Raw genomic sequence first — 21252 nt, forward strand, 5'->3', positions numbered from 1 at the left:
TGGATCGAGAAAAGGAATTGTAAGTACTTTCTAACAAAATGCTTCATTCTTTGATTTCACACAGTGGTTCTGTCTACATACATTAAGCCTGCTTTTGCAACCTTAATGGTTAGAAACAGAAACCAGGGGGGAGGGGAGGGACAGCTGAGACTGTTGTATGCTGTTCTTATGCTGGATTTGATGTCAGAATTAAATATAGAGCCTGGTGTGCATGGTTGCTTAACACTATTCAGTTCATTAGACAGAGGATGAAGCAGAACAATACAGTCCAATGTGATTAAGCATCTGAATGTTGCTGTGGAGATCTGACCACAAACTTCAGATCAGATTTTCATTACAGACAATTTCCAATTTTGACTCGGTATTCAGTGTGATAGCATCATAGCCATGGAGTCTATTTTTTTTTCTTGGCACAATAAGCAAATAAAAATCAGCTGCTTGCTCTCCCAATTTGCTGGTGTATTTACAGTAACCTAAAATGTATTTTAGAATTCCATAATCTTCACTTCATTGAAAAGCAAAAATGTAGATATTAGTAAAGATGACCTATATTGTAGATGATTAATTTGCAAAAAATAACTGGAAACTTCTTTAGAAACATGGCTTAATTGGGAAAAGTAACTTATTGAAGGAAACCATGCCAGTGTGTAATTTAATGCCTAGCCATTGTCTAATGGATGTGTAAAAACATGTATTTGATTACATTTCCTTTTGAGATTCTCCTGCATGTAACATGCATCTTTAACTGAAGAAATCCCTCAATGTTTTGATAAAGCTGCCTTCTGCCTTCCTAATTAGATTTCTTGGAGCTGACTAGTGCTGAGATTCAGGCCACTGGTGTCAAGTGTGGCTAATGTGTATATTTATTTTTCTGCTTTAAATACTGACAGATCAGGGTCAGACAACCCAATGCCCTCTAGACCCTTGACTGCAATTCTCTCAGTTCCTTCCTGTTAGACATGCTAACTGGGTTTGGTTGGAGTTGAACTCTGTAACATCTAGAGGACAGCAACTTGCATACTGCTGCATAAAATTTTGATGACTGTATCCCACTCCCTATTTTCCAACATCATTTGTTGATCAACATTAACATAAATTGCTTGATCAACATCAAGCATATTGATCAACATTATTGTACCAGATTACCGCACGTGTCCAGTCAGCAAACCTGCACTTGAAACAGTAATTTTCTTGCTACTTATAGAATTGGCAATTCCAGCACTTCAGAGTGGTTGTCCCTGGATCCCATTCAAAGAAAGTAAATGGTTGAAAACTGCCTTTTCTTTTTCTTTCTTTTTTGCCTCTAAACATCCACAGATGCTTCAGAAAAAGGGGAAGGTGAAATGAGAGGCAACTGTTGAGATGCATATAAAATATTTTGTTACCATCTTGGGAACCAAGTGATTCCCTTGTAATACTTCCACAACTGAGGCAGTATTTATCTCCATACTGAATTCCCAAAAATTTCTCTTTGTGGAGCTAGTACCCTCCAGATCTATCAGCAAATCAAAGAAGATCCTAATGAGAAGATAGACTGGTCTGAACAAGATGTAAATGACTGCTCAAAGTCTCCATTCCAGTGTTGAATAATTAATCTGCCAACACGCATCCCTCTTAATTATTTCATCCTTTTTGTTAGTAAATTTGATGAGAAGGCATGTCTATTTTATTCATGTCGCCTAGTTAGAAAAACAATGGCAATATGAGATAAAATCTAATTGTTAGAGCTATGAGAAAATATTACAGCAACAGAAGACTAGTCAGATATGGGACATGTTTGGCAACATGTCTGATGCTCTGCCATTCTCACATCCGAATAGTAGCAGCCCTGTGAACACAACCTGTCTCCTTCCTTTCAATATGCTCTAACTGACTTCACATCCCCAGCTCAGTACATCAGAATAGAGGGCAAAACTGGCCAAAACACTGGCATAACTTATCAGGGTGGTCACATACTAATCTGTCCCCCAGCACTCCATTGGGATGGATATAACAACATTGGCTTTTGAAGTGTTAGAGCTTAAGCCACCTTCAGCCAGAACCCTTCCTTCTACATTCTGGGTATAATAATACTGATGGACTTAGGGTCTCCATAAATCAGAAACAGTGCTATGGAATTCTGGGATTTGTAGTTTGTTGTGGCACTAGAGCTGACTTTTTTTTTCATAGTCTTGAACCATGGCAGTTAAAGCGGTGTCAATCTAGATTATCCCTGCAGTAAGGATTCAATCTATAAAGCTAACGAAACACATTAAGGCATTACACTCTTATAGTGCTGCTATGCCACTTTGACTGCTATGGCTGCCTCCTGTTGCATTGCGGGGTTTGTAGTCCAGCGAGGCCTAAGCGCTCTCTGGCTGAGAATTCTAAATGCCCCTCGTTAAAACTCCAAATCCCAGCATGCAACAGGAGGAAGCAGCTAGAGCAGTTAAAGTGGAACAGCAGCACCATAAGAGTGTAGTGCTGCAATGTAGAAAAACCCCATCCATCCGGGTCTGTGGAGCCCTGTGCCGATTAAACGGACTGAACCACTTCATAGTATAGGGGTGTCCTATTTTGGGTTGCTCCCTGTGTGGGTTGTGTTTTTCTTGTTGTAAGAAGGGGAAACTTCTTTGTAAGCAAAGAAAACCAATAATGAGCGGCCTCGTTTGTCCTTCCCGGGCTAATTTTTACAAAAATGGGGATTTTTACAGAAATGAGGTGACCCCTATGTTGGTTGTGATGGTACAGCCCGCCCTGCTAAGTTGGGCCCCTCTGAGGTTGACAAAATGGCGGAGCATTCCGCCGCCTCGACTTCCTACTCGGGGCGTTGCTCGTCCTTCCCTTCGGCGGAGCAAAGGCCACGATACCAGTTCGGCCTCCAGCAGACGCCGGGAAGCGCCGGCCCCACGTCCTCCTCCAACGACGAGGCTCTCCGTCCCCCTCAGAGAGAAGGAGGAGGCGAGGGCCTCAATGTCTCCGCCTTTCTCCCTTCGGGGCTGGAAGGTGGGCGAGGAGGAGGCACCCACACGGCATGATTGAAGCGGTTCAATACCGCTTTAACTGTCATGGCTCCCACGGAGTACTGGGGTTTGGAGTTTGCAGTGGCGCCTCCAGAGCTCTCTGGGAGACCAGGATGAATGCCTCACCAAACTACAGATCCCAGGACGAAGCAGTGTCAGTCTGCTTTAATGCTGTAGTTTTATTGCACCAAACTATAATTCCCAGAATTCCAAAGGAGCGAGCCATGACAGTTAAAGTGGTGGCAATCTGTTACAATGCTGTAGATTTATTTCACCAAACTACAAATCCCAGGGTTCCACAGGATGAACCCGTGACCATTAAAGCAGTGTCAATCTGCTACAATGCTTTAGTTTTATTTCATCAAACTACAAATCCCAAGGCTCCACCGGAGGGAGCCATGACAAAGCAGCGTCAATCTGCTTTTATGCTGTAGTTTGCCCCCAAACTACGAATCTCAGGATTCCACAGGAAGGAGCCCATGACAATTAAAGTGATGTCAACTTGCTTTATTCCTGCACTGTGGCTACTTCTCTAGGGTGCATATACACTATAGAAACAACGCAGTTTGGCACCACATTAGCTGCCATGGCTCCATCCTACAGAATTCTGGGTTTGTAACTTTGTGAGTCACCACCAGCACTATTTGACAGAGAAGGCTAAAACCTTGTAGAACTGCAAATCCCAGGATTCCATAGGATGGAACTACAGTGCTTAAAGTGGAATCAAACTGCACTATTTGTACAGTGTAGATGCACCCAAATTTCTCTACTCTGGGAGAGAGAAGAAGCACTCTACTCAGCTCTTGAATATTAAAACTTTATTAACAGTTTTGTTAGTAAACAACATCGTTCCCATTAATACCCATTAATCCTGTCAACTTTGTCTCCATCTCATTGAGACCTGAATGATAATTCTTGAAGCCTACATTTTTTATTAGGTTTCTTCAGATCTCTTTCTTTCTAGCACCTGCTATTGTGGGTCTGTTGATCTCAAAACAAACCTTGTTAAATCAATAGAAGTAAATGGTGCTGTGTTAAATTGGATTTTTAAACTTAATGAGCATGGTGCTCTGCTTGTCTTGCATCAATAAATGGGAATATACCACTTATAAAAGATAAGCTAGTGGCTGTTTCCTGCCTTGCACCCCACATTTGCAACAATCCCTCATGAGCTTTTGACAGCACATAAAAAGTTCAGAGACAAAAGTCACTGTATTGAAATTCAAAACTCAAAGCATTGAGAAGACCAGATCACAATACTAAAGTCCTGAAAAGCGAACTATTTCACATTGACCAACTCCCACCGATCCTAAGGTTTCCAGTGTGCATATTATTTGTGCATCCGCATTGCAGAAATAATCCAGGCTGACAGCACTTTGACTGTGGAATTCAGGGAACTGTAGTTTTGTGAGACATTCAGCCTTCTGTGTCAAAGAGCTGTGGTGCCACAAAAAATTACAATTCCCATAATCCTGTAGCATTGAGCCATGGCAGTTAAAATGGTGTCAAACTGCATTAATTCTGCAGCACAGATGCAGCCATAGGCTGTAATTCTCTATTGAGATCCATAGGGAGAGGCGGGATATAAATAATTTATTATTATTACTATTATTATTATTATTAATCCACTTTATAGAATCAAATGTAACTTACTAATGGATAAATGGATATAGGACTGTGTTACTTAAATGTGTGGGGAATTCTCTTTTGAGAAAACATGCATGGGATGTGATCAAAAAACAAAGTGTACTTTGCTAAATTGATGCACACATTACAGTTCTTCCTTCCCAGCTTTCAAAGAAACTTTATCACTCTTAGAGAACAGGCATCATTGCTCCAGAATTTCTGGACTTGAATACTAAATGCATAAAGCAAGGGTATTGACAATTGGTACATAGCTGTCCCTTAAAGATAAAATGAACGGAGAGGATGTGTATTCCAAATATTTCAAAACATGCACATCAGATTATTTTAAATCCTCAGCATAGGTTTTAGGGTATTTTGCCAAGAAGCATGGTGGCTTATTGTTTCATTGAAGTAACTGCATTCTGCCATTTTTCATACTTCCCCCCCCCTAGAATAAAGCCTTTTCTTTCTTGAAAATTATATTTTCCCTATTTATGATATAAGACTTTTTTATTTTAAAAAAACCCACTCATTTTTAGAAAATGAACATTTTTAGAAAATGAACTTTCTGAACATTTCAAATAGTCAGTTGTACAGAGATTTAGGCTGCATTTCTATAATCATAGTTGAGTGAAAAGATACAGAATTGTGCTACCAGCAAACTACATATACTTTCTGCAGTTCTGTACAGTATTTCAAGGTATTAAGAGACCCGAATTATTTAACACATAAAATACATCTTTCGTAATGGGATGAGGATTGTGCAATTCTCTTTATGTTGGATGGTAGCTCCCACCAGACCTACCCAGTGTAGCTAATGGTGAGGAATGCTGGGAGCTGGAGTATGAAAACATCTTTGGTGCTGCACAATCCTCCTCACCCCCATTTTATGCTAAAATATAAGTAATATAGTTGGGGACATAAGACACAGAGAGACAGAGGGCATTATCTCTTTAGCTTTATAATTGTATTTATGTACAGTGGTCCCTCCACATTCACTGGGGTTATGGGTGAAGGACTCCTGGGAATGTGGAAAAGCCGCAAATAAAAACCACTTTTTTTTATATCTAAGAAAACACCTCTTTAGGAATCTCCATGTCCTCCAGTGCAATGCTATGGTCGACGTCTGCCAGAGGTTGATGATAGAATCATACTGGAGGACACACAAAGGCTTAGACTGTTTTCTCTAGAAACTTCTACATTCTCCAGCACAACTCTATGGTCAATTTGTTGCTGAATTGCAATGGAAGACTTAGATATTCCTAGAGAGAACATATGAATCAAAACTGCAAATCCTCAAAAGACAAAGCTGCAAATGTGGAGGACCAACTGTATTACAATCCTTGTAGTTATCTGAATCTGATAATGGGAATAAACCTCAATGAGCACTGTGGCATTTAACATCAGAATAAATATTCATAGGATTTCTGTAGCCAATAGAAAAACAGTTTTTACATTTTAATGTTGAAAAGTAAAATGAGGATGAAAAAAGCAATAGATAGATAGCAATACAGTGGGCCCTTCCCATACGCTGGGGATCCATTCCGGACACACACACACACACACACACACACACGCTTAAGGCAAAAATTGGGTATGCTTAAGCCCCGTTGCAAACAACGAGGACATGCTCCCATGCACGCCATGGAGTGTGCAGCATGGATGCATGCACCATTGTTCCTGCCGCAGCTTGCCTTGTGCGTAAGGTTAAAGCCTAACTGCTATGGCGCACCTACGTATGGTGTGTGCACTATACATTAATGCAGAATAAAATATTTGGAGTCTAGATTTATTTACAAAGATGAGCTTGTCTTTTATGGGCTTTAACTACAATTTATGATACATCGGATCCACTTGTCATAACTCAGTCCTATTGAAAGCTTAATGTAACTTGGGCTACATCCACATTGCAGAAATAATGCAGGTTGACAGCACTTTAACTGCCATGACTAAATGTTATGGTATTCTAGGAATTGTAGTTTGTTGTGGTACCAGAAATCTCTGCCAGAGAAGACTAAGTGTTTCACCAAACTACAAAAAAATTCCAGAGCATTGAGCAATGACAGTTAAAGGGGTGTCAACCTGGATTATTTCTGCAGTGTGGATGAAGCCACTGACCTCCTTGTTTCATAGGAATTAAGAATTCTTTTGGAGGACAGTAGGATAATGCAGATTTTCCTCTCTGCAAGCAAAAGGGGGGGAGGGGGTTGCCTGCATATCCTGTTAAAATTAAGTGGAAATGTAACAATCCTCCCCTTCTCTGAGGGGAGGATAAATAAGAAGAAACATTTGTAAAATAAATAAATAAATAAATAAATAAATAAAAGACTAAGTAAAAGAGGAAGGGGTGTAAAAAGCTCATAGCTCTCAGACTAAGCAGGACTTTATAAATGGATATTCCTTCCCTCTTTCTTACCCCCTAGGATTCTTCTGTAAAACATGATTAATTTAGTTTGGATCCAGTTCACTGGCTTCATGATAGATTGTTACTGCTTTGTACTTAGTTCTGTGCTTTTGCAAAGAAAACATGCTATCGCTACATGTCACTTTAATATATATATTTGTCTTTTTACATTTTTTAGATTCATACTTTGGAGACAAGAGTTCTTATGCGGAGAACATTAGTGCAGTGAATTTGACAAGCCCATCTTCAACCAGAGGGCAAAATAATTCTCATGTCCGGAAAACACCTCTCTCATCTAGTAGAACAGGATACAGAAACCTGACTCCTTTCATGGGATATTCAGGTATAGTTGACTTAACCGCTGTTCTCTTTAAAATATAAATATTGGTATTGTATAGATAAATATTTGGACCCTGTGGGTTGGATCCCAACTTAGGTCCAAAACACACTGCAGAAATAATCCAGTTTGAGACGGCTTTTACTGCCCTGGCTCGGTACTAGGAATTCCGGGGAATTGTAGTCTATTGTTGCTCCAGAGCTCTCTGATGAAGGAGGCTAAATGTCTCACTGAACTACAGTTCCCAGAATTCCCTAGCATTGAGCCAGGCCAGTTAAAGTGGTCTCAAACTGGATGATTTCTGCAGTGTGTTTTGGACCTTAATTGTACTTAGAGGCAGACCCACTGAAATCAACGAGACTTAACATATCACTAACTAAAATAGAATTGACTTTAATGTGTCTTCTTTAAGTATGGTCAAGTTTGGTACCAACCCCATACTTGGTTTCATCATGTATTATTTTTTAATACAGGAACACACACACACACACGTGACGGTTATGCAGAAAGACTGAGTTAAAGTACTTCAGTACTGTTACAATGTACTGAAAAGAGTAAATCTATCGTCAAGACTAGTAAAGGGTTAGAGATGTATTATGTGTTTCTGTGATCAATATATTCAACAATTAACTGACATTATTTGCAACAAAAATTAATTTCTTTGTGTTGGATTGAATATTGGGACAGCACTGGCACAGACTCTTTAATATGCTCCACAATAACAACAATAATAATACTAAACAAAAACAACAACAATATTTATTTATATTCCGCTTTTTCTCAAAGGAATCAAAGTGGATTACACCAATAAAATAACATACAATTTAAGAAATACAATTAGAAGCCCCAAAGCCCCCAGCCCTCCCCCCAAATTATAAAAATATTAATCAACCCCTAAAAAGAAATTAAACAGCAAGAAAATGTAAAACATTCCAACACAGTAAAGTAAAAGAAAAATATTTCGGGCAGATTTGGCCAAGAAATGGGTCGTCTTATAAAGGAGAGGGACGAGACTTCGCAGACGCAATAAATCCATGATTTCTATTGTACCTTTTAGGGTCTATGTTGGGCAGTCATACAGAAATTTCTCTGCTGAGATGCTAACATATAAGAAGCAGCTCTGAAGGGTGCATATCAGCTTTCACTTTTGTAGTTCGCTACCATGTAACTTTTATTCTTCAGTTTGACCAGTGTTGGCTATACAGTATACTGTCACTGAACATTTATCTATCATAACTATATACTAATCTTATGTCTTTAAGCAGGGAATGGGAATCATGTGGCCCTCCAGATGTTGTTGCACTACAACCCCCAATATTCCTTGTCATTAGCCATGTTGACTAAGGCTGTTGGGAATTTTGGTTCAAGAATATCTGGAGGGCTGCATGATTCCACCTTTATACCAAGAATTCATGCTTGTGTGGTTAGAAATTTACCACACAACACAGACAATGCTTTGGGTAATCCCAAGGTTTGCAGAAGCACCCACAAAAAATAGATTTCTTGGAAAAAATACTGTAAAGGAGAAGAATAAAAGAACAGACCAGTAAGAAATGAGTACACTCATTGTCCATGGAATTCTAACTTTATACTGCAGAGATGGGAAAGTGGTGGACCAGAAGTTACTGAAATCAACCTGTACTCTGATCAGTGAGCATGGCTAATGGACAACAATGTCCTATGAGGAAAGATGTCTAGACATTTCCCACCCTGGAGAGAGCAGTGGAGTAGAATGACTGGAAAAGGAGAGGCATCACATCGATATTCCATATTTATAGAGATCAATGTCATTCTTTGAATGAGTCATGTTTTGGTTCATACTGAGGAGATAATCTTAACCATCCAAAAGATGGCAAGAACTGTCCATAGAAATGAATGGAGAAATATAAATTTTAATGTAGTTGATATTGGGCAACAATGTGTGCAACCTTCCCCTAAGGTAGTGAGTGCTGAGCATACTCATTCGGCATGAAACACTGAGATGTTCGGCCAGAGATGAGAGGGGAATGCAACAGAGTGCTTGGAACTATGAACAAAAACAGTCCTCTCTGTAACATTTTGTTTGCTATAATTCTGAAGTTCAGAAGGAAGTGTCAGTCCTTTTGTGGTCAAAATATCACAATCCATACTTTGGAGGAGGACGGTGTAGCTTCAAGGGCAGGGATATCACATGATTTACACAAACAACAAATACTTGGAGGGGAAAGTCCTGAAGGGGAAGGATAACTCAGAAATGGTCAAGTGAGAGTTCAGTGTACTTAGTGGAAATGCAATGCTAGTTGATGGGAAGAGGGGTAGGAGAATTAATTGGACTATCATGGATGATGGCACATCTTACAGGAAGTGTGCACAGTGTGTTTATACAGAGGAATTTTGTTGCAAGACCTGCTTGACACAGAATCATTCTTTATTGCTCGATTTCACAGTATATGCATGTCTCTGCTGCTTGCTTTTGATTGATTGCTTTTTACATCTATGTACATCTAGAGCAAGCTTCTGACATATTCACTTTCTTACAAGTTTGGATATTTCCTAGATAGATAGATAGATAGATAGATAGATAGGCACCTCATACACCTCTGATTCTATCTTCCCTTCTACATGTGACTGTAGTACGAGTGTTACATTAGTATGACTGTGCTTTCCTAGTGACAACGGTCATTAAGATGTATAGGTAACTGCTGGATTCTGTTTGAAAGAACTGTATAACATTCACTTTCTAATTAAAGAAAGTGAATTCTACAGATTTCTAATGATACAGACTTAATATGTGTAGGGAGGCTTGAAAATAGAAACATTTAAAAGAGATATTATTTAATAGTGAAATGTGCTGTGGAATTTACATATTTCTGTTATGAAGGCCTTTAAAACACACACATATAGAGGGAGAAATAATGTACTTATGTAGTATGTTTGGGAGTCTTAGCATATGTAAAAATTTCCTTAAGGCAGATATACATCGTCTTGGAGATAGCTGGCAGGTATTAGACCAGAATTATTAAAGGTTTATGTAGTGTTTCAGTGATACCCTCTTGCCTTTAACATTGGTAAAGTTGTTCAAATAGACAGTAGAGGGCAGTGTAAAATTATATTAGAATGTTTGACTTGAAATGTGAAAAGCTAGTAAAACAGACTATAGTTATTAAACTAAAAAGCTATTTCAGAGTGTTATGATTTAAAATATACCCTGTCAAGCTAAGCTGTTCTAAGGAAATAAAATAATAAATTAATTATTAGAAATACAAGCAAAAGGAGTCTTTAGTTTTGAATACGTTACCAATGGATTGTGTATGAAAAAGCTTGGATCCAAAGGTGTTTAGCATGAGCAGAAAGGCTGTCTACCCTGGGGGGGGGGGAGTCCATAGTGTTCACCCTCTGTGCTACATCAGTTTGTAAATTAAAAGTAAAAAAAGATACAGTAATAGCATAGATCACAGTTTTTGTTAATTTATAAAAAGTTCAAGGGAAGAAACTTTTTCAGCCCTTCCTCTTTCCAGCACCCCTTTCTAACCCCTAAAACCAAAGTCCCGCCTAGTCTAGCACCCTCCCATCCTGGGTACAAGGAAAACAGCCGTAGCTGCTTTTGTTTCCAAGCAACTGATACAGTCAGCCCCCAGTATCCATGGGGATCCTTTCTGGACAAACACACCTTGCCGCAGACACCAAAATCCATGAATTCTCAAGTTCCATTGTCCCCAGTGGCGATGCGTGCATGTGACCATGCTGCCATTAGAGACAATGGAACTTCAATGGTGGGATGTGACTGCACTGCCATTAGGGACAGTACGGCCACATTAGGGAGAACAGGACATAATGGCAGTGTGGCCACATGCACACGTTACAACTGTATGACATTCACTTTCTATTGGGACAATGGGGGCTTGCCATTGGGGACAATGGGGGCTTACCGTCCATGGATATTTGAATCAGCGGATGACAAGTCTGTGGATACTGAGTACCGACTGTATTTGAACCACACCATTTCTGATCTTGGAGGTAGCATACAGCCATTATGACTGGCAGCCATTTTCAATAGTCTTGTTTTCAAAGTGTGTGTGCCTTCACATTGCCTGTCGACTTATGGTGACCCCATTTCATAGAATTTTTATAGACAAGCAATACACAGAGATGGTTTTGCTAGTTCCTTCCTCTGAAATATGGCCTACAGCACCTGCTATTCATTGACAATCTCCCATCCAAGTAATATAGCAATAGCAAGCACATTTCTATACCACTTATCAGTGCACTTAAGCACTCCCTAAGCCAGTGGTTCCCAACCTGTGGGTCGGGACCCCTTTGGGGGTCGAACGACCCTTTCACAGGGGTAGTCTAAGACCATTGGAAAACACATATTTGCATGTAGCAATGAAAATAATTGTATGGTTGGGGGTCGCCACAACATGAGGAATTGTATTAAAGGGTCATGGCATTAGAAAGGTTGGGAACCACTGCCCTAAGCAGTTTACAATGTGTAAGCTAATTGCCCCCAACAAGTTGGGTACTCATTTTAGCAACCTAAGGAAGGATGCAAGGCTGAGTGGACCCTGGAGCCCTGCCTGAGATTGAACTCACCACCTTGTGGCTGTGAATGGCTGCAGAACTGGCAATTAACAACTGCACCACTAGGGCTCCTTACTAGCCAGAGCTGACCCTGATTAGCTTCCAAGATTAGGTGGACTCTGGTGCCTTTATATCCTGCCCTTAATTTGTTATTGTTGTGTGCCTTCAAGTCATTTCTTACTTAGGGTAACACTAAGACAAACTTCTCATGGGGTTTTCATAGCAGGATTTGTTCAGAGTGGAGTTGTTCACAGTGGGTTTCCATGGCTGAGTGGGGATTTGAACCCTGGTATCCACAGTCAAAGTCCAACATTCAGACCATTACACCATTCTGGCTGTCCTTATCCCCAATACATTTATCTAATTCACCTTTGCTGTTATTACATCCTGTGTAAAATACACACATCCCTCCATATTTGTGGATTTGATTATTCATGAATTTGATTAATATGTTCTCTCTAGGAATATCTAGGTCCTCCAGTGCAACTCTGTGGTGAACCTTAACTAAAAGTTGCACTGAAAGACTTAGAGATTCCTAGAGAGAATACTCTACTAGGCATTTGTAGCTCCTCCAGTGCAGTTCTGTGGTTTGATGTTGACCACAGAGTTTCACTGGAGGACCTAGAAATTCCTAGAGAGGTGTCCTCTCAGGTAAAAACATGGTGTTTTTGTTATTTGCAGTTTTTCCATATTCACGGGGGTCTTGTGCCCCTAACCCTAGCGAATATGGAGGGACAAGTGTAATTTTTGGTTTTACAATATACGATATGTGAGATGGTGCAGAAGGACTACTTGAGCAGTGGGGACCCAAATCCCAGTGCTCTATATGTGTAAATACATAGTGATATTGTGACTGCAAAGTTTTAAGCACTTCACAATATTCTGATGAAAGTAGCGGAAGGATGAATAAAAGGGAAAGTTGACATTGATGAAGATGTTGACTGCTGGAATAGTGAGCTTGACTGAGAAATATAAAAGAAAGATTGATGAAGATGTTACTTTCTATATTAATATTTGATTTAAAAGATTGATGAATTCTCTAATGTCATAATCATGTAGACAGTTTTTAAAGTAAAAGAACAACAACAGAGTGATATTTTGACTGGTTAGGGATTCATCACTAACATCCATATAGTATGCAGTTGTATCATTTTAAGCATTGTGCTTCTGCTTTAAGACTCAGTGCTCTGACAGATACAGTGGGCATATGAGCCACATGCATATAATTTTTAAAATCAGTAAGTTTACCTTATGGTATTTTATACTGAAAACAGTCATCTTGATATTTTGTGTCAGTTCTGGAAATTCAGCATTATTCAGTTTTTGTTGGAAATTCAGTGTTAGAGGAAATTATGATTAGAAAGCAATCAGTTCTGTTGTAGAGAATTCTGTTTTTCTTACTATCACACTTGCAGTTTAAATCCATTTTGATAAGAACAGGAGTTGGTAGAAGGTGAATGTGGAGCTACTGGTAGAATTCAGTGTGATTTGCTATAGATTAAAAGCATCCAACTGTTAACAAAAGCATAAATGAAATGACTATCCTCCCACCCTAAATTGTTGTGTTGAAATGAAGAGTGCTTGGAGTAACTAGGAAGGGTTGTATGGAAGGTCTATGGACTGTGCTCAGTTTAGCACTGAGAACCAGTTGTTGGGCTCAGAACTAATTCCAAATGTATATCTGTTGGGCTGGTGTCTCTCAGGTGCTGAGGAGATAGACAGGATACCATGGGCCAATCCTGTGGTATCCTGTCCCTGGTTGTGACTGGGTCAGCCCCTGGGCTGGCATGTCCCTTATCAGCTGCTGCCATCACGTCTTTCTTGAAGGCTCACATTGCAGCTCATAAGGGCAGAAACAAGGCAATTGGCTACACCCATGTAGCTAGGTGCCCCCATCTGATGTCACAGACCACGGCAGTGGCAGAGGGAAGGGGCCCACAGCACTGTGTGGTGTGCCAGCTGTCACTGCACAGTTTTGAAGCAACTCAGTGGCAAGCGCCAGTCTTTTTACCCGATGCTAAGGCCCCTTTGGGCCAGGATTGGGCCAGGATTAGCATCCAAACTGGATTAGCATCCAGACTAGTTTATCTTGGCCTGAGGCTATTGACTTGTGTCATCTGTACAGGATAATGCGAGGCCAGGGAGAACAAGGGCCTTTTCACCCATGCATATAGGTCCTTACATTTCTAGTAAAACAAGAACAACAGCCTCAGCAACAACAATAATGCAACTACAGCAAGCCTTCTTCCCACCCCCTTTTTTGGTAGTGGTGGTGGGGAATAACATCTCAAAGTTACTTTGATTTTTTTTTTTGTATCATTCTTGGGCAATGCCACATTGTTGTCTTTTCATGACAAAACTGTACTGGAAAGAAAATAAGTACTGTCTCATTCCAAGATCAAAACTGCTGTTGGGTGTGGGACTGGGACTCTGCATGGATGCAGAAGGAAAGATGGCTTTCTAGTGTGTTTGCTGTTTTACTTATAGGTCTCATCATAATGGCTCATGGGATTCAGCTGTTAGTGGGCATAACTAGCCTGGTGAATTGAGGACTGTAGTGCAGAATGCTATCTTGCAGGAAGTTATTCCTGTTAGATGTGCATTTAATAATTTGCAACTACTGGAAACAGTTTTGAGAAATGCCTTTACAAATTTTATAAACCAAAATATGAGTGGGTTTTGAACAGAGATAATTAGTTCTTTCAGTAGTTGCAAATGAGTGTTCAACTTGGCCAAAATGTCATGGTATGCATTTGGAATTTCCCAAAGCACAAAGGTATGCTTTTTTCCTAAAACTGATTAAAACATTTCCTATTATAAGATAAATTACAAAATGTTGACATTATTGAATAGGTTTTGATAGAAGGCTTAAGATTGCTTTGTGTAACTAATATTGAAATTTTATCAGTGATTAAAAAAAAAACAAATAATGAGGGCATTCAGATAGGAGTTTATCACACGGGAGGAATTTCTCTTAATTTCGAATGAAAAGAAAGAAAAAGCCAGAATGCATTCACGTGAATTCGCTAGTTCAGCGAATTTACATGAATTCGAATTGCGTTCGAACTGACTTCCCATTGCCCGAAAATAACTTGCCATTGCCCGAAATTGTGTGCGGTAGTCTATCACGCAATAACGTGAAACCCCATTACACTGGTACCCCGGGATACGAACGCGCCGCGTTACGAATTTTTCGGGTTACGAAGAAAAAACATTTAATTAATTATTTCCGGGTTACGAAGGTTTCCCCGGGTTGCGAAAAAAAGCCGGCGCTATTTTAAATGGAGCCGCGGCGGAGCCGCGGCTTTTCCCCATTAGCGCCTATGGGGATTCGCCTAACGAAAGACTTCCGGGTTACGAAAATGGCGCCGGAACGAATTAATTTCGTAACCCGGGGGACGAGTGTATTGTGTTCAGACTGACTTCCCATTGCCCCAAATTGCATGTGGTAGTCTATCATGCAATAACATTAAACCCCATGATTGTGTTCGGATTGCCATTGGATTATTCTTCCAATTTTCCTTGTCTGATAAATTCCACAGTGCTTTGTCTTTAAGTTGCCACAAGATTTTATTTTATATTGAAACAGAGTAACATAAATGTTACTCTGAAAATAAACATAATTGATTAAACAATAAATATGCTTACTCAAAATGTTGTTTACTTACATTTATCTTTGTTCAAAACAGTTGGTTTGACATAATTACATATATACATATTTGCTTTCCATATGAAAACAATTGATCAGTGATTTTTCTCATTTTAAATTATTTTAGAATTTTTGGAGTTTGATATACTGGGACAATATGTATCATAAACACCAGAAAGTGTCATAAATACATTAATTTGGCATTAATTCTCTCAGAATTTGCATCAAAGCAGAATTTGGTAGAAATCTAAAAATATCTGATTGTTCTACAGTTACATCATCTTCAGCAGTCTCCACCCACAGTGTTGCATCAGTTATTGTTGCTGTAATAGAAGGACGAGGCCTTGCTAGAGGTGAAGTGGGAATGGCAAGTATTGATTTAAAAAATCCCGAAGTTGTGCTATCCCAGTTTGCAGACAATACAACTTATGCCAAGGTAAATTTGAATATTTCTTCTTACTGTATGCTTTCTTTAAATTCCCTTAAAAGTAAAGAAAGTATGTGCCTTCAAATCACCTGTCAACATATGGTAACCCAATGAATTTCATAGGGTTATATTTCACTGAAGTAAAAAGGAAGTGTGAAATTGTAGCCTTAATTACTGTGGACTGCATTAGTATTTTAAGTTTATCTGATTATTTTTCAGCTACATTATAATTAGTCCTACCTAAGAAGCAGAGTAAAAATATTTTAGGTTTTCCAGTTGATGCTTTGTTAGAGAGCGTAGGGATCTAGAGGGAGGAGGAAGTCAGAAAGCAAAACCTTCATGTCCTCAGAATCTCAGAGCAGTAAGTCTGAAAATTGCCAACACCCAGCAGCTGGAGTATTTCAAAGAAGATTAAGGAGAATTAAAATGGGAGAGAAAAAGCCCTCCCATTTTAATCTCTTTATTTATCTGTTTGTTCATGTATATCCCTCTTTTCTAATGAGTTCAAAGGGCTTCTCCAGACCTGGCCAAAAGCCATGGGATTTGATGGGAGTTATAATTGTACTTACCGATTTCTCCTGATATCCCTACAATATTCTTCCTGTCCTTTTTTCTTTACATTTCTGGCATTTGCCATAACATTCTATTCCCATTGCAGGATATACATAGGCCTGTTACAGACTGCCAAAATAAAGCTGCTTCGGGTCTCTTTGGAGGTATGCTATTTAAATGATGCATGGGTCCTAAGAGTCCGGAGGTTGCGCCAAAGCCACACTCCATTCCTAAGCACTGGAGTGCAGCTTTGGTGCAGCTTCCGGATTCTTAGGACCCATGCATCATTCAAATAGCATACCTCCAAAGAGACCCGAAGCAGCTTTATTTTGGCAGTCTGTAACAGGCCACTGTTTTCCCTTTTCTTGCAGGTTCCAGTGCACACTGAAGTAAATGTCTGACATCAGTATCAATTTCCTTTCTCCCTTCTACTGTATTTTTGGGCTGTCTCACTGATGGCATTTTTAAAGGGTGTGTGTGACATCTTTCATGGAGATTTTCTGCTGACTTTTGTTCCCCATTACATTTTTAGTTAACAGATGAAATGTTTCTCTCCTCCTACTAATAGTTACAGTTTTAGGGGTATAGCCTTATATCACTTTAACTTTATGGCTCTGAAGATGCTAGCCACAGATGCTGGCAAAACATCAGAAATAAACTCTTCTAGAACATGGCCACATTGCCCAAAAAAACCACAAAAAACTATTTATGGCTATATATTTTTTTAAAAATAGATGAAAAGACAGGGACATGGAGACTTGAGGAAGACCATATAAGGAAAAGGTGTTGGATTCATGGAGAGAATGGTGGGAAGCCAGACCCACATCACAGCCAAATCACACTTGAAGAGAGAGAAAATAGTAATTGAAAAGATGCATGTAGGTGTACTGCTACAACTAGTGACAAACCAGGGTAAAAACTCAGTATATTTAGAGGACAACTGGATGTGGGTGTGAAAACAACTATTACAAGCTGTGAAATATTGAAAAAGAGTGTTCTGACATCCCATCTTGGGAGAAAGGCAGGATATACATTCATAAAATTTCCAGAATGATTGGATAGTCATGAGGAGCCCAAACTGGTATATATGCTTCTCTTCCCCTTCATTTTATTATCCCAGCAACAAATCTGTGAAATAGGTCAAGCTGAGAGGGAGCCCGATGTCTCCTTTTTCTTTGAAGCCTGTGGTGTCTACTTTTTATGCTCTGGAAGAGAATGAGGGGAGCTGAATGTATATGCCATTGGTGGACATGAGTGAAGCCTGATGTTGTGCCTGACTCCTTTATCAGTAATCAAGCTGAACAGCTGAGTGCTGACAGCTTGCAAAAACTAAGCAGGTTCTTGGACAAAAAGGGAGGAGTCAATGGAGAGGACATGGCAGCTACCTTCTGTGCCAGACCACACTCCCTCCCTGCAAGGAACTGCATAGGTAAGTCTGTGGACAACATTTGCCCCCCTTGTGCCGAGTGTAAACCCTTATGGGCAGAGATTTCTGTTTATTACACTGCAAATAGATAGGCATATTGATGGAATTACATAAATTAATCATGATGGTGACCACAAAAACTTGATGTGCTTTTATCATTATTCAAATAAATCTCTTTATTAACCATGTTTCATTTATTTCTAGGTTATCACTAAACTCAGAATTTTAACACCATTAGAAATAATAATGTCAAATACTGCATGTGATACAGGAAATGCAACAAAACTGTTCAGCTTGATAACAGAAAATTTCAAGGTAATCTTGAATTCAGTTATTTGACATTTAAAAAAAACACCATCCAATAGTTCACATATATATTTGGTCAAGGATACATATAAGTCATGTCTCAGATCCTTAGAGAAGGATGCTACATCAATATTTTGTGGGATGTCCATGAAATTGAAGTAAAAAGTGGTGTGTAAAAACATCTACAGAAAAGTATTTGAAGATCTGTCAGAGAGTGATGTATAGGAAACTACATGTACTTAAAGCAGCATTCCAACATTGTCTCTTCAGGGGAGTTTATAAGCAGTTTCTGGTTCTGCTGCAGGGATCTGGTGATGACAAAATATTTAAAATAACTTTGGTCAACCCGTTACACATATGTGGCTTTAAACCACACCCATAGCAAAATATAAATGTCCACATTTGATTTCTACTAGTATTTTGGCTTAAATAGTTATTGATGTGTGTGTGTGTGGGGGGGGGGGAGCAGTTATTCCACTGTCAATTATTTGAAAACATTGGAAGAACATTGAGGTTACCATCTATGATGCTGTTATCTTTGCTTGTTTTCAGAATGTGACTTTTACTACAGTTCAAAGAAAATATTTCAATGAAACTAAAGGATTGGAATATATAGAACAATTGTGTATACCTGAATTTGGCACTGTTCTAATGGAAGTTCAATCCAAGTATGTATGTAATTGAAATTAGCAATGTGCTTTTTGGCTTCTACACTATTAATTGCGTCATAGACTTGTAATATACTTACACGTTTTCTTCTTATTATTAAGCTTTATTTATATAGCGCTGTACATTTACACAGTGCTGTACATACAATCGTTTTAATCAGATGGTTCCATGCCCTCAGGCTTACAATCTACAAAGACACAACACAAAAGGAGAAGGGAATGGTAATGGGGAAGGGAATCAGGTCCAGCATTTCTTCTCTCCCTCTGAGGCCTGGACCAAGGCAGATGGACTGGAGGGAGGGCTCTTCTTCTTAATCGAGGCCAGGCCCGATGGAGCTGGCTCTGCTTTTTTCACTCTCTCCAGGCCGGATGGTGTCAGTTACCATGGAGGGAGGGCTCTTCTTCTTGATCTTTAATTTTCACTCAGTGGTTTTAAACTACAGTGATAATACAGCTGATAATACTACAATGATATTAATATACATATCAGTTTAAATTTAATATAAAAGTGCACAAAATATATTAACACTTGATATTACTGTATATACTCATGTATAAGTCTAGAAATTTTAGTCAAAAAATTGACTCCAAAAACTTGTGTTGACTTATCCATGAGTCAATGTAAGTACTGCACTGTACTTTAATGCTTATTAAAAAAAGGAACCATTCCCTGGTGAAAGGCAAGAGTATCATCTGTTCTGGAAGCATTCACACCCCCTTTATATTCTCTCATCCATGAAGCCTTTAGTATGAGCACAAATGGTTATGCCTGCTGGAATTTTCTATGTTTTCTAGCACTGTTTTCCTTTGCTTCATCCTTTGCATCCTTTGTTAAACAGCCCTAAGTTTTAGTCTCGACTTATCTATGGCCTGTTACAGACAGGCCAAAATAAAGCTGCTTCGAGTCACTTTGGAGGTATGGTATTTCAATTATGCATGCATCCTAAGAGGCCAAAAGCCACACCAAAGCCATGCGCCAGTTCCAAGGACTGGAGTGCAGCTTTGGTGCAGCTTTTGGACTCTTAGGACGCATGCATCATTGAAATACCATATCTCCAAAGTGACTCGAAGCAGCTTTATTTTGGCCTGTCTGTAACAGGCCTATGAGTCATATCAAAATCCATAATTTTGGGCCCAAAATCTGCCCTCAACTTATACATGAGGTCGACTTATAGTCGAGTATATGCGTAGGTATGGATTTGGATCAGTATATTGGGTATATGTATTTTTATCTGGCTTGAATCCAAGGAAACATGAATGAAATCCCAAGGTTTTCCCCTTCAAGTCTATCACCACTGCCCCTCTAAAGATGATTCATGACATTCGGAGATTGTCTGGATAAGTGTGAGAGGGGACACAGAGTACTGCTGTGTGTGGCAGCAGGGGGAAACAACAGGAATCAGCCTGTCATGCACAAAAGCTTCTTGTCTTGTAACAGAAATTTCAGGAAACTTAGATTTCTAGGTTTGGCAGATCAATAGGATTGACAAGAGGACCTAGTAATTGAAAATCCATAAGTTTATTTCCAGTTGTCGACAAAGGAAAACATTGAACTCAGTGGAATTCAAGTTCCAAAAAACTGAGAACCCCGAACAAGACAAAATGGCTCTTTTTATATTATTCAAGACAAAGAAGCTTCTTCAATACACCTGATTGGCTAATTACAATTTAAACATATAGAATTCTTACAATCAGAACAGAAATACATGCATACATTAAAACTGCATCATCACTCCTTACCCCTCCTGTAGGAATTCAGTGGAATTCATCCTAACCTTGCTTCTGAATGTCTTTATCTCAGTAGTTTATGTTATGTCTTTCTTACTGGTGCCAGCTTCCATCCAGGTCAAGATGCACTCACTATTCCTTTCCTCTAGTAACTCCAAGCCTTTATTTCAAAAACCATCTCTCTGGCTGACAAAGGTGACTCCATCTTTCTATAATTTTTATATTTCAAAAAGGAATTTCCACCACATCTTTGGTCCAAGAGCAAGTTGGGCTCCATGATAGCTTTTGCTTCCAGTGCTTCTGTAATCATCTTTCTAACAGACAGTTTTATCACATAACAAAAGAAAACTGAGCTGCAGCAAGAGTGAAGCAGCTTTCTCTTTTCCTTCTCATGATGTGTCTGAAGTATAACAGCCTTTGTTTTGTCATCTTGGCTTCCAGGGAGATTTTATTACAGTATTTCATTAAAGGAAGAGTGCATTACAGTAGTATTATTGAGAGGTTACCAGTGCATGGACTGTTGTAGCTAGTTGTCACAGTTGGTGCACCAGTTGAAGCTGGTGCCAA

The 21252-nt window shown here is 39.3% G+C and overlaps 1 protein-coding gene across 1 annotated transcript in view; it reads left to right on the forward strand.

The window, feature by feature from the left end:
- Window positions 1-2758: 2758 nt before the first annotated feature.
- MSH4 (mutS homolog 4) overlaps window positions 2759-21252 on the forward strand; it is a 61885-nt gene continuing 43391 nt past the window's right edge. Inside the window, exons 1-5 of the mRNA XM_042466199.1 lie at window positions 2759-2985; window positions 7211-7375; window positions 15851-16014; window positions 18188-18298; window positions 18842-18957. Coding sequence (XP_042322133.1) covers window positions 2769-2985; window positions 7211-7375; window positions 15851-16014; window positions 18188-18298; window positions 18842-18957 — 773 coding nt within the window. The 5' untranslated portion in view covers window positions 2759-2768. The remainder of the gene's footprint in view (window positions 2986-7210; window positions 7376-15850; window positions 16015-18187; window positions 18299-18841; window positions 18958-21252) is intronic.

Source organism: Sceloporus undulatus, chromosome 4 (assembly GCF_019175285.1).
Source record: "Sceloporus undulatus isolate JIND9_A2432 ecotype Alabama chromosome 4, SceUnd_v1.1, whole genome shotgun sequence".
Classification (NCBI taxonomy): domain Eukaryota; kingdom Metazoa; phylum Chordata; class Lepidosauria; order Squamata; family Phrynosomatidae; genus Sceloporus; species Sceloporus undulatus.